Genomic DNA, 18,653 nt, shown 5'->3' on the forward strand with positions numbered 1-18,653 from the left:
GGCCACAGACACCCCAAAACACACCACCAGACGTGGACCTGCCCACCAGAAAGACAAGATCCAGGCTCATCCACCAGAACACAGGCACTAGTCCCCTCCACTAGGAAGTCTACACAACCCACTGCACCAACCTTAGCCACTGGGGGCAGACACCAAAACCAACGGGAACTACGAAACTGCAGCCTGTGAAAAGGAGACCCCAAACACAGTAAGTTAAGCAAAATGAGAAGACAGAGAAACACATAGCAGATGAAGGAGCAAGGTAAAAACCGACCAGACCAAACAAATGAAGAGGAAATAGGCAGTCTATCAGAAAAAGAATTCAGAGTAATGATAATAAAGATGATCCAAAATCACAGAAATAGAATGGAAAAAATACAAGAAACGTCTGACAAGGGCCTAGAAGAACTAAGAAGCAAACAAACAATGATGAACAACACAATAAATGAAATTAAAAATTCTCTACAAGGACTCAAAAGAATAACTGAGGCAGAAGAACAGATAACTGACCTGGAAGAGAAAATAGTAGAAATAACTACTGCAGAGCACAATAAAGAAAAAAGAATGAAAAGAATTGAGGACAGTCTCAGAGACCTCTGGGACAACATTAAAGGCACCAACATTCGAATTCTAGGGGTCCCAGAAGAAGAAGAGAAAAAGAAAAGGACTGAGAAAATATGTGAGGAGATTAGAGTCGAAAACTTTCCTAATATGGGAAAGGAAATAGTTAATCAAGTCCAGAAGGCGCAGAGAGTCCCATACAGGATAAATCCAAGGAGAAACATGCCAAGACACATATTAATCAAACTACCAAAAATTAAATACAAAGAAAAAATATTAAAAGCAGGAAGGGAAAAACAACAAATAACATACAATGGAATCCCGATAAAGTTAAAGCTAATATTTCAGCAGAAACTCTGCAAGCCAGAGGGAGTGGCAGGACATATTTAAAGTGATGAAAGGGAAAAACCTACAACCAAGATTACTCTACCCAGCAAGGTCCTCATTCAGATTCGATGGAGAAACTAAAACCTTTACAGACAAGCAAAAGCTAAGAGAATTCAGCACCAACAAACCAGCTTTCCAACAAATGCTAAAGGAACTTCTCTAGGTAGGAAACACAAGAGAAGGAAAAGACCCACAAAAACAAACCCAAAACAATTAAGAAAATGGTAATAGAAACACACATATTGATAATTACCTTCAATGTAAATGGATTAAATGCTCCAACCAAAACACATAGACTGGCTGAATGGATACAAAAACAAGACCCGTATATATGCTGTCTACAAGAGACCCACTTCAGACCTAGGAACACATACAGACTGAAAGTGAGGGGATGGAAAAAGATATTCCATGCAAATGGAAATCAAAAGAAAGCTGGAGTAGCAATTCTCATATCAGACAACATAGACTTTAAAACAAAGACTATTACAAGAGACAAAGAAGAACACTACATAATGATCAAGGGATCGATCCAAGAAGAAGATAGAACAATTGTAAATATTTATGCACCCAACATAGGAGCACCTCAATACATAAGGCAAATACTAACAGCCATAAAAGGGGAAATCGACAGGAACACAATCATAGTAGGGGACTTTAACACCCCTCTTTCAGCAACAGACAGATCATCCAAAATGAAAATAAATAAGGAAACACAGCTTTAAATGAGACATTAAACAAGATGGACTTAATTGATATGTATAGGACATTCCATCCAAAATCAACAGAATACATGTTCTTCTCAAGTGCTCATGGAACATTCTGCAGGATAGATCATATCTTGGGTCACAAATCAAGCCTTGGTAAATTTAAGAAAATTGAAATCGTATCAAGTATCTTTTCCGACCACAACGCTATGAGACTAAATATCAATTACAAGGAAAAAAATCTATAAAAAATAAAAACACATGGAGGCTAAACAATACACTACTTAATAACCAAGAGATCACTGAAGAAATCAAAGAGGAAATCAAAAAATACCTAGAAACAAATGACAATGAAAACACGACGACCCAAAACCTATGGGAGGCAGCAAAAGCAGCTCTAAGAGGGAAATTTATAGCAATACAATCCTGCTTTAAGAAACAAGAAACATCTCAAATAAACAACCTAATCTTATACCTAAAGCAATTAGAGAAAGAAGAACAAAAAACCCCAAAGGTTAGCAAAAGGAAAGAAATCATAAAGATCAGATCAGAAATAAATGAAAAAGGAATGAAAGAAACAAAAGCAAAGATCAATAAAACTAAAAGCTGGTTCTTTGAGAAGATAAACAAAATTGATAAACCATTAGCCAGACTCATCAAGAAGAAAAAGGAGAACACTCAAATCAATAGAATTTGAAATGAAAAAGGAAAAGTAACAACTGACACTGAAGAAATACAAACGATCATGAGAGATTACTAGAAGCAACTATATGTCAATAAAATGGACAACCTGGAAGAAATGGACAAATTCTTAGAAAAGCACAACCTCCCGAGACTCAACCAGGAAGAAATAGAAAACGTAAGCAGACCAATCACAAGCACTGAAATTGAAACTGTGATTAAAAATCTTCCAACAAACAAAAGCCCAGGACCAGATGGCTTCACAGGCGAATTCTATCAAACATTTAGAGAAGAGCTAACACCTATCCTTCTCAAACTCTTCCAAAATATAGCAGAGGGAGGAACACTCCCAAACTCATTCTAAGAGGCCACCATCACCCTGACACCAAAACCAGACAAAGATGTCACAAAGAAAGAAAACTACAGGCCAATAGCATGGATGAACATAGATGCAATAATCCTCAACAAAATACTAGCAAACAGAATCCAACAGCACATTAAAAGGATCATACACCATGACCAAGTGGGGTTTATCCCAGGAATGCAAGGATTCTTCAATATATGCAAATCAATCAATATGATACACCATATTAACAAATTGAAGAAAAACCATATGACCATCTCAATAGATGCAGAAAAAGCTTTTGACAAAATTCAACACCCATTTATGATAAAAACCCTCCAGAAAGTAAGCACAGAAGGAACTTACCTCAACATAATAAAGGCCATATATGACAAACCCACAGCCAACATCGTCCTCAATGGTGAAAAACTGAAACCATTTCCACCAAGATCAGGAACAAGACAAGGTTGCCCACTCTCACCACTATTAATCAACATTGTTTTGGAAGTTTTAGCCACAGCAATCAGAGAAGAAAAAGAAATAAACGGAATCCAAATCAGAAAAGAAGAAGTACAACTGTCACTGTTTGCAGACGACATGATACTATACATAGAGAATCCTAAAGATGCCACCAGAAAACTACTAGAGGTAATCAATGAATTTGGTAAAGTTGCAGGATACAAAATTAATGCACAGAAATCTCTTGCATTCCTATACACTAATGATGAAAAATCTGAAAGAGAAATTAAGGAAACACTCCCATTTACCATTGCAACAAAAAGAATAAAATACCTAGGAATAAACCTACCTAAGGAGACAAAAGACCAGTATGCAGAAAACTATAAGACAATGATGAAGAAAATTAAAGATGACACCAACAGATGGAGAGATATACCATGTTCTTGGATTGGAAGAATCAGCATTGTGAAAATGACTCTACTACCCAAAGCAATCTACAGATTCAATGCAATCCCTATCAAACTACCACTGGCATTTTTCACAGAACTAGAACAAAAAATTTCACAATTTGTATGGAAAAACAAAAGACCCCAAATAGCCAAAGCAGTCTTGATAAAGAAAAACGGAGCTGGAGAAATCAGACTCCCTGACTTTTGACTATACTACAAAGCTACAGTAATCAAGACAGTATGGTACCGGCACAAAAACAGAAATACAGATCAATGGAACAGGATAGAAAGCCCAGAGATAAACCCATGCACATATGGTCACCTTACTTTTGATAAAGGAGGCAAGAATATACAATGGAGAAAAGACAGCCTCTTCAATAAGTGGTGCTGGGAAAACTGGACAGCTACATGTGAAAGAATGAAATTAGAACACTCCCTAACACCATACACGAAAATAAACTCAAAATGGATTAAAGACCTAAATGTAAGGCCAGACACTATAAAACTCTTAGAGGAAAACATAGGCAGAACACTCTAAGACATAAATCACAGCAAGATCCTTTTTGACCCACCTCCTAGAGAAATGGAAATAAAAACAAAAATAAACAAATGGGACCTAATGAAACTTCAAAGCTTTTGCACAGCAAAGGAAACCATAAACAAGACGAACAAACAACCCTCAGAATGGGAGAAAATATTTGCAAATGAAGCAACTGACAAAGGATTAATCTCCAAAACTTACAAGCAGCTCATGAAGCTCAATATCAAAAAAACAAACAACCCAATCTAAAAATGGGCAGAAGACCTAAGTAGACATTTCTCCAAAGAAGATATACAGATTGCCAACAAACACATGAAAGAATGCTCAACATCAGTAATCATTAGAGAAATGTAAATCAAAACTACCATGAGATATCATCTCAGACCAGTCAGAATGGCCATGATCAAAAAATCTACAAACAGTAAATGCTGGAGAGGGTGTGGAGAAAAGGGAACCCTCTTGAAGTGTTGGTGGGAATGTAAATTGATACAGCCACTATGGAGAACAGTATGGAAGTTCCTTAAAAAACTAAAAATAGAACTACCATACGACTTAGCAATTCCACTACTGGGCATATACCCTGAGAAAACCATAATTCAAAAAGAGTCATGTACCACAATGTTCATTGCAGTGCTATTTACAATAGCCAGGACATGGAACCAACCTAAGTGTCCTTCGACAGATGAATGGATAAAGAAGATGTGGCACATATACACAATGCAATATCACTCAGCCATAAAAAGAAACGAAATTGAGTCATCTGTAGTGAGGTGGATGGACCTAGAGTCTGTCATACAGAGTGAAGTAAGTCAGAAAGAGAAAAACAAATACCGTATGCTAACACATATATATGGAATGTAAAAAAAATTTTTTTTTTAAATTGTCATGGGGGCTTCCCTGGTGGCGCAGTGGTTGAGAGTCTGCCTGCTAATGCAAGGGACACGGGTTCGAGCCCTGGTCTGGGAAGATCCCACATGCCGTGGAGCAACTAAGCCCGTGCGCCACAACTACTGAGCCTGCGCGTCTGGAGCTTGTGCTCCACAACAAGAGAGGCCGCGATAGTGAGAGGCCCGCGCACCGCGATGAAGAGTGGCCCCCACTTGCCGCAACTAGAGAAAGACCTCGCACAGAAACGAAGACCCAACATAGCAATCAATCAATCAATAAATAAATCTTAGAGTGTACAGTGGTTTAAAAAAAAAAAATTGTCATGAAGAACCTAGGGGCAGGACAGAAACAAAGACGCAGACCTACTAGAGAATGGACTTGAGGGGGAGGGGGAAGGGTAAGCTGGGACAAAGTGAGAGAGTGGCATGGACATATATACACTACCAAATGTAAAACCAATAGCTAGTGGGAAGCAGCCGCATAGCACAGGGAGATCAGCTTGGTGTTTTGTGACCACCTGGGGGGGCGGATAGGGAGGGTGGGAGGGAGGGAGATGCAAGAGGGAAGAGATATGTTGATATATGTATATGTATAGCTGATTCACTTTGTTATAAAGCAGAAACTAACATACCAGTATAAAGCAATTATACGCCAATAAAGATGTTAAAAAAAAAAAAATAGAATGCTATATTACCAGATCTTAACAAGTTTCCCTCGGGAGGAAAAAATACACATACAGAAATTTAAAAGGATAACAAGTTACTCAACTTACCTGAGCACCCACTAGCTGCAGCAATGCTGAGTTTACTGGGAGGAGTTCAATGTCTGTATTGATAGTGGTCTGGTCAAACGGGCAAGCCTTGCGGTGGAGTTTGTTCAGGCACATCTTGCAGACAGTATGGCCACAACCCAAACTGATGGGCTTTCGAATTGTTTCGTCGAAAGTCTGAGTGCAAATTGGGCAGGAGAGGAAATCCGTCCACTGTGGAGCTTGTACAGGCATTGTTTCTGGAGTTACAATTCACTCACACACACACAAAATCTAAAGCAAAGATTCCACTGGAATCAAAATCTTTGAAAAAAGTTTATCTTTTTTTTTTTTAAATATCTTCTGTAAATACAGTCAGCACATAGTGTGAAATATTACCTGAAAAACAAAGAAAAAAAAATGAGCGTCTTCCTTTTCAATTAAACTGTACATTCTCACCCTACTACCTATAAGATTTTATACCACATTTATATCAACATAGTCCACACCTCTTTGCATTTTTACAAAGTGAGAGCCATAATAAAACATCTAGTCTTATCCCCTCATTTTAGAGATGGGGAGTAGACCCCAAAAAGAGGAAATAACTTGCTGAAGGTGACAAGAGAGTAATAAAGTTAGATCCAAAATGTAAGTCTCTCAAGTTTATCTAAGTTTATGATTGTTTTATATTTTAAAATTAGCCTTTTTAAGATAGCTAATAATATTCTGATCTGAACACATTAATATGTTCAGCTGTGAAAATTTATCAAGCTTTACACTTACAGCATACGCATTTCGGTGTATGTTACACCCTAATAAAGAGTCTTAAAAAAATTGGCCTAAAATAAAATCTACCTTAAAATACTTTATCATCAAATTCAGTGTGGGTAATGAGATAAAAAGAGACCGTGGGGTTCTTTTTAAGGTTTATTTTTAAGAGTTTTATTTACTTGTAAAGATTGTTATGGTTTATACTTGTTGCTACAGTATGTTGTGTTAGAACATAGTTAAAAGTATTTACCTTCAAAAGATTTTTTAAATTCCCAAATTTAAAAATGATAGGTCAATACAGTTAACCAGAACACATACACAGTCAAATTTCACTGTCTACCCTCTCCTTTTGGTAGGGGATAAAAACCAAATCACAAAACTTATCACCTGCATCTAACAGAAATTTTCTTTACATACAAAACCTAATCTGAAGTTTCTAGCACACATCTTAAACAATACCTGCAGTACTTTAACTGTAGTTTCTAAAAATGAGAACTGGTGCACAGAACAATAAAGTAACATAGTGTTACAAGTTCTTAACAATTTGATCATGCTCAGCAGAGACTGCTTACAAAGATGGAAACAAAAATGTCATTTAAGCTGTAATTATTAGAAAAGTAAATTATCTACCCATTTTACTCTTCAAGCATTACATTTAATTCATGTTTTATTGAAGTAACTCAACCTTAAATGCAAGCCCATTATTGAGAGAACAATTTCTATTAGGTATGCTAAAAACTGTATCCATTCATTCAACAAATATTTACTAAGCACTATTACTACTGTGTGCCAGACTCTGAATTGTTAGGGAAATAGTGAAACAGCATACTCATAGTATCTGCCTTCTGAGTAACCTCAGCTTTGTCTGGGTTTCTGCGAAGTGTGCTATCAGATAAATGGACAGTGGAAAAAAAATTTAAGAACCTAAACAGTTACCAAGTTAATCACATTTAAGATCTAAAATTAAAGTTATCTGAGTATACGTCCAAATCGCCCTTGCAATAATAAGAAAGTGAATAAAGAAATTGTCCACATTTTGATTTCTATAATGTTTTAATTATAAATAATTTAAATAAAATGCATCTGCAAACAGAATGAGTAGCTACAAGTATGTTTATATTAAATTATTACTTAATAAAAATGAGACTATCATCCAGAGTGCTAAAAAAGAAAATACAGTATGTAATCACTCAATTGTAGAGTCAAATGCTACAATTACAATTGTACATGGGGTTGTAGAATGCTCCAAAATAAAGGAAAAAAAGTGTTTGGAAGACATAATATTCAGAACGAGGACTGGATATTAGTCAGAAATGTTTGCTGAAGTTGATTAAGTTGATAAAGTATCATCCATACAAACTTTTCTATAGATTAGCATGGCAGTTTAAAATAATGCCTACAAAGAATCTGATCTTAAGTTAATCTCTACTTAAGATGAGTTAATGGTTCTTTCCTTTTTACCAGTATGGTCTTGTAGAGCACTTAACATGTTAATTAATCATAAAACAAAGTTAAAACACAGCACTTTATTTCCTTAAACACTATAAAACTAGAGAAACCCCAAAGAGCACAAAATATAAACGTTTTATTGCACAATCATTATAATTTTTACTATTTATACAGCTAACTGCTTTACACAGAACAAAATTATAAAAGGCAGGTAACTACTGTTATCCCATTTTACAGATACAGTCGACCCCTGAACAACATGGGTTTTAATAGCAAGGGTCCACTTATACATGGATTTTTTTTTTTCAATAGTAAATACTACAGTACTACATGATCTGCAGTCGGCTGAATCCTTGGATGCGGAACCACAGATGAGGAGGAACTGCATATACGGAGAACCAATTATAAATTATACACAGATTTTCAACTGAGCGGAGGGTCAGCACCCCTAACCCCCGTGTTCAACTGTCAACTCCATGAGAAACGGAGGTTTAGTGAGGCTGAATAAGCTAAAAACAAATAGAGATGCAATATTAACCCAGACAGTCTGGCTCAAAACCCAAACTCTTAACCATATCACCACCCACAGATTAAAGGTTAAAAAAGGAAGAATTACTTGCAGGTTCATTCAAAAACCAATGTCACAAAAGTGAAATATAAAAGAATTTTAAAAATTTTTGAAAGTTAAAAAGGAAAAGACCAATGTCACAAAGCTGCTAATAGCTATTTTTAAAAAATATTTATTTATTTGGCTGTGTTGGATCTTAGTTGCAGCACGCAGGATCTTCGTTGTGGCATGCAGGATCTTTCGTTGTGGCACACGGGCTACAGAGTGTGCAAGCTCAGTAGTTGTGGCACGTGGGCTCAGAAGATGTGGTATGTGGGCTTAACTGCCCCGTGGCATCTGGGATCTTAGTTCCCCGACCAGGGATTGAACCTGCATCTCCTGCATTGTAAGGTGTATTCTTAACCACTGGACCACCAAGAAAGTCCCCTAATAGCTATTTATTAAGTTCACAGTAATTTCGTTCTCACGGCAGACAACACTGTTGACAAATCTAATGATTAGGTCATTGTTCTAATCTTACTTGTCTTCTCAACAAGATATGAAACATGACTATTCCCTCCTTCTTGAAAGTGTCAATGAACCACACTCCCCTCATCCTTGCCAACTCACTGGCTTATTGTTTCTGATCTCTTAAACTCCTAAATGTTGAAGTGAGTTATCAGGGTTCTATCTTGAGTTTCCTTTTCTCATCATTCTCCAGTTGAAAATCTTGAAATGGCTTCCTATTACATTGAGAATAAAATCTGGATATTATATTCTGGTTTACAAAGCCCTAAATGATAAGACCTGTAATTATCTCTCCAACTTCAGTTTCTAACACTTGTCTCCATCACTCCACTATCCTTCAGCTACTCAAGTGAAGCTTGTTCCTATCTTAGGATATTAGTACTAGCTAGACTCTCTGTCTAATCTTTGAATTGAAGGCCACTCTATCATTTAGATGTCGCCAAAAATGTCAACTCCTCAGAACTCCCTGACCACTTAAAATGCTAAAATAATCTCTTAAGTCACTCTCTAGTCCATCACTGTACTTAAATTCTCTACAAAATAGTTCTACCATCTATAAGTTATACTTCCTTATATTTTTATTTGTTTACTCAGTGTCTATCTTATATTAGAATGTAGACTTCATGAGAACAGAGACCTAATCTGCCTTGTTCACTATGAAAGCTACAGCTTGTTTCTCACTACAATTTAGGCACAGTAAAAATTTTGCATTTCATTTCAAAGAGTTCACAGACCTGTGAAAATCTATTCATAGATCTCTTGGGTATTTAAAGACTCCAGGTTAAGAAAGTCTAACCTACATTAGTGTTTCATGAATCTTAGAATTGCAGCAAGTATTTGGAGATTTACTACATATCCAGCACAGTAGAATACAGAAAACAGGCAGAAAATATGGTCAACATCAGTTTTACAGACTTAAAATACCTCACTGCTCTCCCACGTGATTTCAGATCAGTGCTGTTATAACAAATTTTCCAAATTATTCTGTCATAACGGAACTATTTAAAATAGAAGCCTAAGAGAAATCATTGATAAAAGATACCTTAGAGGAATCTAGTTCTAGCCTAATTTTCCAAGATGAGGTAACTAACATTTATGTATATCTCTATCAGTAATAAGTGTTATTAAGCTTTTTCAAACACCTCTTTTCATTTAATCTTTAAAACCCAAAGAAGTTGGAATCATTTTCCTTCTTCTCACAGAGAAATAAAATAACATTCAGAGAATTTGTCCACGGTCATACAGGTAGTAGTGGTGAAGTCAAAACACATCAACTTCAGGCCAGTACTTGACATTAAAGTCTATGCACTTTCCACTATACCAACTTGACATGGAGGATACCAAAGACAAGTAAAAGAGTTTCACTCAAAGTCATACAGCTTAATAATGGCAGAGCCAAGATCAGAAACCAAGTTTCCTGAATCCTACTTTCAGTATCCCCTGCTCCCCCACTGGATTACGTTGCACATAAAGCCATCACTGAATATCTGAAAGATTTAATAAATATCCTTGCATATTAAAACTACAGTTAACAATATCTGGCACAGATTAAGGTATCCATCAGCCTTGGAAATGCTACATAAAGCTGTTTATATACAACATGCTCATTCTTCTAGGAATAAGATCCATGACTTATCAGATTCTTAAAGATGTGTTTTGTTTGGAGAGGGAGGGAAAGGGAAGATAAGAATCACTGATCCAGGCATATTGAAATAAAATAACTGTTGAAAACTTAAGAATATAGAAAAAATAAAAGCAATAATTTATAAGAACATATATTTTCTCTGTATTTACACCACAATCTCATCAGACTCTTAAAAAAAAGTGTTAAGTAATATATGATCACGTGGGTCAAAAAGAATTTTAATAATTACAGTGAAATATCTCCCTCCCAGGGCTATCTCCCACCTCTCTAGTCCTCATTCCCACCCCACCTCCACAGATAAGCCATTATACTTTCCTTTTAGTTTCTTTATCCAAATTGGTTGATTTACAAATATATATTAAGTGGAAAAAAAGTATTTTAATGCTACTATTTACAACTCTTCTCTTTCTTCATTAAACCAGTTCTTCTGAGAAATTATACCCAGAAACCTTTTTTCCATTCCCAGTAAAAATTAAACATTAGCTACTTGCAAAAAAATTTTTATTGGTCTTTCTTACATGCCCAGTATTGGAGATAAAAAACAGTGAGCAAATCATTCCAAGTCTGCATGGGGCTAACATTATTTCCTTCATTAGCTATACAAACAATAATGATACAACTAAATAACATGACTGCAAGTTATGGTAAATGATATGCAGGTAAGGGACAGGGAGATATAAGCACATATAACTGAGATAATCTAACCAAATGGGGGTGAGGTTGTGTGTAGGGCATTGCTTCCCTGCAGAAGTGATATTTATGTTAAGATTTGAAGATGAAGGCTGAATAAAAGTTATGGAAAGAATAATACGTAATATGTGTATGTAGATTTTAGGTAAAGGAAAAGCATAACCACAGGTTCTGAGACTAGACAGAATATAATACAATTGGGGAGCTTGAGAAAAACCAAAGCAACAGGGAAGCCAGAAACGAAACAAAACAAAACAAAAAATAAACAGGGAGCAAGAGAGAAAGATATGAGATGAGACTAAAGAATTAGAAGGAACCAAAAACTACAGGATCTTTTAACTCATAGTATGGTATTTGGTCATAATGTGAAGAGTAATGTGAAGGCACTGAAGAGGCAGGAAATGACCACTGTTTCACTGTTTCTAACACAGGGTATGCCTATACTATGAAAACATATGGAATAATTAAAAAGAGAATTAGTTAAGCATGTAGAAACGTTAAGTAAAAGCAAAACTTTCAGACCAATAAAAATGATGTCATTTGTGTTGGGGAAAAAAATCCTATGTATTAGTCTTCGTATTAATGAATATAAATGGATAGAAGAAAAAGGTCTGGAAAGATACCTAACAAACTTAACAGCAGTTACACAGTTGGGCAACTTACAAAATGTATATAATCACGAATTAGTTATATAAATGCAAAAAATTTGAAAGAATGAAAACAAAAGAACATAAGAGCACATTTAGAACACAATTTAGGCTCTAAGATAAATTACTATAAGGCTATTCAAAACATTTTTCCTTATAAAATTGACCTTTTACAAATTTGGATAGCCAAATCATCAAAACTTATTTGTTCTTTTTAAAATTCATTAAAAACCCTTTTAATAACTTTTCTAGAATTTATGTTTCAAAGAACTAATATAATTTTTTACTTTTATGTGTCATTTCCATCTGTATTAACCTAGTAAAATGAAGTATATAGTTGCTAACCTCTTACATTTTCCAGTAAAATAGTTCTTAGAGATATATAACAAACTTGATAGAGTTAACATTCAGAATCAGCACCCATATCATCACTAAAAATATAAGCATTCGTTTGACCATAAGGATAGGTTTGAGAGACTAAGGGGAAAATAGTATTTTAAAAGTTTGATTTTGCCTAGGAAAGTTGATGGTTAAGAACAGTAAGTCGCTCTTTGATGATTCTATTTCAATCATCAAAACCATAAACCAAAGATTTTTTAAAGACTCAAAGTGTCATCAATTGTAGTTTTTAGGTCTAAGAAGAATTTCCACTTCCTCATTCTTTAAACATCTTTCTCCAAAATCATCTTTCCAAACATTCTCCAAGCTTCTCAAAGACAGTTGTTCAACCACAAAACATATCTAAACCACACAGGACATATGGCTTTGTGGATGTAATAAACAAACATTCTTTCAGTCAAGAGTAAACATATGAGATAAAATTACTAAATACCAACATTCAGATTCTTTAAACTTCTTCAGAGCAAGGTTTTGTCAGAAAAAAAAAAAATTCTATTAATTAATGCACACGTGCTCAAAGTCTGCAGATAAATAGTTATGTGTTAGGGGTCAGCCCAAATCTAGCTCATTAGGAATAATTCTACTGGAACCCTCCTAATCAGAAACAGAGCATGAATGATGAATCCTCTTTATGTCTTAAAAAATCCAAGAGTGACTGCTGCTCAGTGTTGAGAGCAATGGTTAACTTTCCCATCAGTTTACCATAAGGCCTACTCTCCTATGTAAATGGCAACAATTAGTGATCTTACTGTTGATAATTCATAACAGATAATTCAGAATACACACAAATTAAATAGCAATCAGTCCAACCTTGAAGCAAGCCCAAATTAAAAAAATATAACTTCCCCAATAAAATACACATTTTTACACCAGTAGGTGGGTGCGTAGACAGCATTTAAAAGGTTGTTTTATTTGCCTTCTTCATGTCATTGATAGGAGCTACAATACAGAATCTGACATTTGACATTTTACTAAGTCATCCCAACTTCTAAGTTCTGATTAAAACTTAAAAGAAAAATCTCTATACTTTTATATTAATAAAATTAATCAATATTATCATTAGACTTTTTTCAGAGCTTATTTCTTTTTTACAAAGAAATAAGATCTTATCAGAGTAAGAAAATTATTTCGACGAACAGTAAACAATAAGACCAGTGACTCATTCCACCAGCTAAGTGACTAGTTTGCAGACATCAAACTCTAAGTCTTGTAGCTGCCTTGTAGTTACTCAATTCAAATCCATGCCTCTGCAAAATAACAAACAACTACATGTTGTGAGTCTTAAGGTTTAAGCGTGATTAAAGCAATTCCCTAAGAGCTACTACAGACAAAATTATGATGACACGATGCGTAACAGAGCTTGGGTTTCTGAAAGTAAACCATGTGTCAGGCCTTATGCTAGGTGTTTTCAGGTGCTTCTCTCATTTAAATGTCTACCACAAATCTAAACCACAATACAAATCACCACCAGTAACCAGTATTTGTTAAGCACCAACTAGGTGCCAGCACTTTCAGTGCTCTATATACTGTATCTAATTAAGTAAATGTTCACCGCAATACTGTAATGTAATTATTATCTCCATTTTAAAGATAAAGAATCCAAAATACAGAGAATTACCCAAAGACATAAAGCTAGTAAGTGGCAGGACTATGATTCAAACTCAGTCCAGCCTAACTCACAAGCTGGTACTTTTAAATTCTGTAATTTGTGCCACTTACAGGTGAAAGTTAATAGTCATTAAGGCAAGGGAGCTTTTAGGGGTGATGGAAATGTTCTAAAATTGAATTGTGTTGATGGTTGCACAATTCTGCAAATTTTCTAAAAATCATTGAACTGTGCACTTAAAATAAGTAAATTTTACAGTATGTAAATTATACTTTAATAAAACTGTTAAATAGTCATTAAAGGCTTTTTATAAACTCTTAGTTTTCAAATTTTTAATGTAATAATTAAAAAATATAAAGACACCTTTCAGATTGTTCTATGAGCACAGCAATAACCCTACTAAATAGCTAAATTATACTGCTTTGAAGATTTCATTTAAATGTTACAAACTGACATTTTAAAAATTGTTAAAAAGTTCTTACCATCTCCTCTGTTAAGGTTCATTTTGTGTCTCTGATTTAGAGAAAGAAATATGAAAAATGAAATTCATCAAGTATCTACTCTGGCCTAGTCACTCCTCTGAGGCATCTTTATACCAATTTTATACCCGTTTTGAGCTTCAGCAGCATTAAATAACTTGCCCAAAGCTAATAAATCTTTGAGCTGAGACTAAAACTCAGTTCTTATGTGAATTTAAAGTGTAAGTTGCCCTGAGTAAGATATTACAGCAAACAAACAAAACCTTATTGTCTGTAAGAAGAAAATCTTGGATCTCCTTTTACCCCATCCTACCCCATGAGATGAGTTTAACTATTATCTCTGGCCTTAACTTAATTTGCCATTTCTCTGGGACATTTCCATAGCAACCAACAAGCAGGGAAACATAAGAGAAGAGAAAAATTTTAACTATCTTGAAAAATAAAGCTAAAGAAAATAAAAACAAAAATAAAAATAAATGAAGGCTTATTATAATACTACTCAGTGTTATAATTCTCAGCAGAGTATTAATTAATTTACAGATGAAACAGTGTGTGATTTTTGGAGGTTCAAGGTTTTTCCAGCAATAATACCCTGTGAAGACCCAATTTTGATTGTAAAAATACTTCTTCCCAAAATAAATGGATTGAATTGTAACCCTATATTGTACACATCATCCTAGATATAAATAACTTAATACGCTAATGTCAGTACAAATATTGACAAATACTTGGGACAGGTATAAAGAGAAGGGCTTCTGATTTAGAGGAGGAAACACCTGGAAAATAGAACTTGATAAAGAAGGGTTGAGAAAGCTACAAAGGGCTAATTTAGGTGGCTTACCTTCCTAGTGTTCAGAGGAACAAAAAGAAACACATCTACCTCCAACCTAACGCTAAATTTAGAAGAAGAAACAGTAAGGAAGGATAAAACCATTCACAGAGAAGATGACTGATCTGAAGTTGAAACACTGCAAGTGAAGGACAGTTTCTAACTTTGTGTACATAGTTTGAAGCTCCAGGTTTCTCTTCTACATAGCAAAGTCCTACACTGTGTGTAAAACGTACTCCACTGAATAGAACATCAGTTATTAAAGAGGTAGTAGAACGAAAAGGCCAGACTCAAAAGCATCATCTTCAAAGGAACTGTGAGGCAGTAGGCAGGGAAAGTGACCTGTTATAGCAAAACATCAAAAGGTTATTTTTTTCAGTTTTTGCATTAATATTCTGCTGAATATTACATACACTGTATGTAAATATGTCCTCACCATTTAGTGGCAGTCCAAACATCAAGGACATAATGAGAACTAATAACCAAAATCAGACATATTTTGGAATACGCTAAGCATTTTAGTTGAATCTGTTATCATGTCAACTGCTTTCAAATTAAATGCAAGTGTCTGAAAATTGTTTTCTTTGTGAAAATTGATCTCTTCTTAATAATAACACTTGCTAAAAAACAATAACAAAACCAACACCAATAACAATGCATAGGAAATGTTTTGAGCCCTTTCTATATATTAATTCATTTTACTCTAAAAATTAAATATCCTAAAAAAAAAGAAAGAAAACTGATGCCCACTTAATTAAGGCTCTTTTCTAAACCATAAAGATGACTCAGTCCCAGTACAAAAGATACATGAATAAAATTTGAAGGCTAGGCCAAATATTTTAACAAGACTTTAAATAGTTTCTCAGGTCATGTTTTGAAATCCATCCTCCTGCTAGAATAACGGCTCCTTTTTAAAGAGGAAGTTTGCTCCACCTATCCCCAGAAGTTATTTTGAAACACAATGACAAATCTGATTGGCAAGTCCTCAGTAATCTTGAATGTAGGGGAAAATGGTCACAATGAAAAGAAAATTTAACTTGTGTCTCATAAATTTATATTTCAGATTGTTAAATACTAATCTATAAAGCTCCTGAGAAATCCAGTGAAACTGAGACATTTTAAGACAGAGGTCCCCAACCCCCAGGCCACAGACTGGTACTGGTCTGTGGCCTGTCAGGAACTGGGCCGCACAGCAGGAGGTGAGTGGCGAGCAAGCGAGCGAAGCTTCATCTGTATTTACAGCCGCTCCCCATTGCTTGCATTACCACCTGAGCTCCACCTCCTGTCAGATAAGCGGCAACATTAGATTCTCATAGGAGCGCAAACCCTATTGTGAACTGCACATGCGAGGGATCTAGGTTGCGCTCTGCTTATGAGAATCTAATGCCTGATGATCTGAGGTGGAGCTGAGGCGGTGATGCTAGCGCTGGGGAGCGGCTACAAATACAGATTATCATTAGCAGAGAGGTTAGACTGCACAGAGACCGTAATAAATCAACTGCTTGCAGATTCATATCAAAACCCTATCAGGGACTTCCCTGGTGGAGCAGTGGTTAAGAATCTGCCTGCCAATGCAGGGGACACGGGTTCAAGTTCTAGTCCAGGAAGATCCCACATCCCGCGGAACAAGTAAGTCAGTGCGCCACAACTACCGAGCCTGCACTCTAGAGCCTGCGAGCCACAACTACTGAGCCCACGTGCCACAACTACTGAAGCCCAGGCACTCGAGGGCCTGTGCTCCGCAACAAGAGAAGCCACCGCAATGAGAAGCCCACACACCACAATGAAGAGTAACCCCCGCTCACCGCAACTAGAGAAAGCCCACATGCATCATCAAAGACCCAACGCAGCCAAAAAATAAAACTAAATAAATTTAAAAAAAGAAAAAAATTTTTTAAAAAAACCCTATCAGTGAGTGGCAAGTGAAAACAAGCTCGGGGCTCCTACTGATTCTGCATTAGGGTGAGTTGTAAAATTATTTCACTACATATTACAATGTAATGATAATAGAAATAAAGTGCACAGTAAATGTAAGGTGCTTGAACCATCCCACACCCATCCCCCCCCCACCACCGGTTTGTGGAAAAATTGTCTTCCACGAAACCGGTCCCTGGTGCCAAAAAGGTTGGGGACTGCTGTTTTAAGGGGCAGCACTAATATTCTGTTTCTTCAATGTATCCCAATTTACTAGTTCTTTCCTCACCAGCATGTTTAAACCTTTCTGCAGAGGAGCTAAAAAAAACCCCCAAAAACTAAAAACAAAACAAACCACACCACATTTCTATCTCCACCCTGTCTTATTTAATCAACAACAACAACAAAAAAGTCACTCAATCTCTGTCCCTGTTCCTCTCTTCTTCTATCTTCTAGTCTCTATTCCAACCACGATTTTGAAACTATTCTTAACAAGTATATCAACAACCTTCTTATGAAATACAACAGTCACATCTCAGTCCTTATCTCCTTTCTTTCTATACAGCATTTAATAATGCTGACCAGTTACTCCTGCAAATGCTGTCCCTCTGGGGCTCTATAACAGCACACTGTCCAGGTATTCCACTAATTAACAGGCCACTCCTTACGTGTCCCTGTTGAAGGCTTCTCCTTCTCTGCCCATCCTTGGAATATATGTGGCTCTTCAGAATTCCTTCCTCAATTCTCTTCTCTACAAAATTTCCCTCAGTGACTTCATCTATTTTCAGCTTTCAACTACCAACTAGATGCTGACAACTTCCAAAAGTTCAAGCCTCTCTTCTGAGTGCCAGGGTCACATAACCAGTTGGTTACCAGTCATCCATGTCCAACTGGGGTCTCAAACCATCTCAACCTTACCAAACCTTTCGTTCCTTATGTTAATGACTGAGTGACTTACCTGTTGACAGAAGCATAGAGAATCATCCTTCACTATTCACTTTTCCTCAAACCTGCTCCCTGCCTCAACTAATCAGTCATCATGTCCCATTCATTTTATTTCTTTAATGTTTCTTGAAACCTTCCCATCCATTCCTAAATCCTTATGTTAGGCTGCCAACATCTCTTACCTGGATTACTGTGACAATTTCTTATGTGGTATCCATGTTAAAGGTATCCTCAACAGAGAAAGCCACTACTTGCTAGATTGTAAGTTCCTTAAAATCAGAGAATGTCTTGGGTTTTCTTCCTCTCTTGCTATTTTCTCTATGGCTTTAATACAAAAGAAGCCAGACAATATACATTAGCAAACCTATCAAGCTGGAATATTTATGCTTTTGCCAATAGAAAGTCAACTGGGCTAACAGAAAGCTGCTAGGGAAGGAACCTAG

At 35.9% G+C, this 18,653-nt stretch overlaps 1 protein-coding gene across 2 annotated transcripts in view; it reads right to left on the minus strand.

The window, feature by feature from the left end:
• Positions 1 to 18,653, minus strand: part of RC3H1 (ring finger and CCCH-type domains 1) — a 99,434-nt gene that overhangs the window by 56,364 nt on the left and 24,417 nt on the right. For both annotated transcript variants that reach the window (XM_059936810.1, XM_059936802.1), the window contains exon 2: positions 5,786 to 6,160. In XM_059936810.1, the coding sequence (XP_059792793.1) occupies positions 5,786 to 6,016 (231 nt within the window). In that variant the 5' untranslated portion in view covers positions 6,017 to 6,160. The remainder of the gene's footprint in view (positions 1 to 5,785; positions 6,161 to 18,653) is intronic.

The sequence above is a fragment of the Balaenoptera ricei genome, chromosome 1 (genome assembly GCF_028023285.1).
Source record: "Balaenoptera ricei isolate mBalRic1 chromosome 1, mBalRic1.hap2, whole genome shotgun sequence".
Classification (NCBI taxonomy): Eukaryota; Metazoa; Chordata; class Mammalia; order Artiodactyla; family Balaenopteridae; genus Balaenoptera; species Balaenoptera ricei.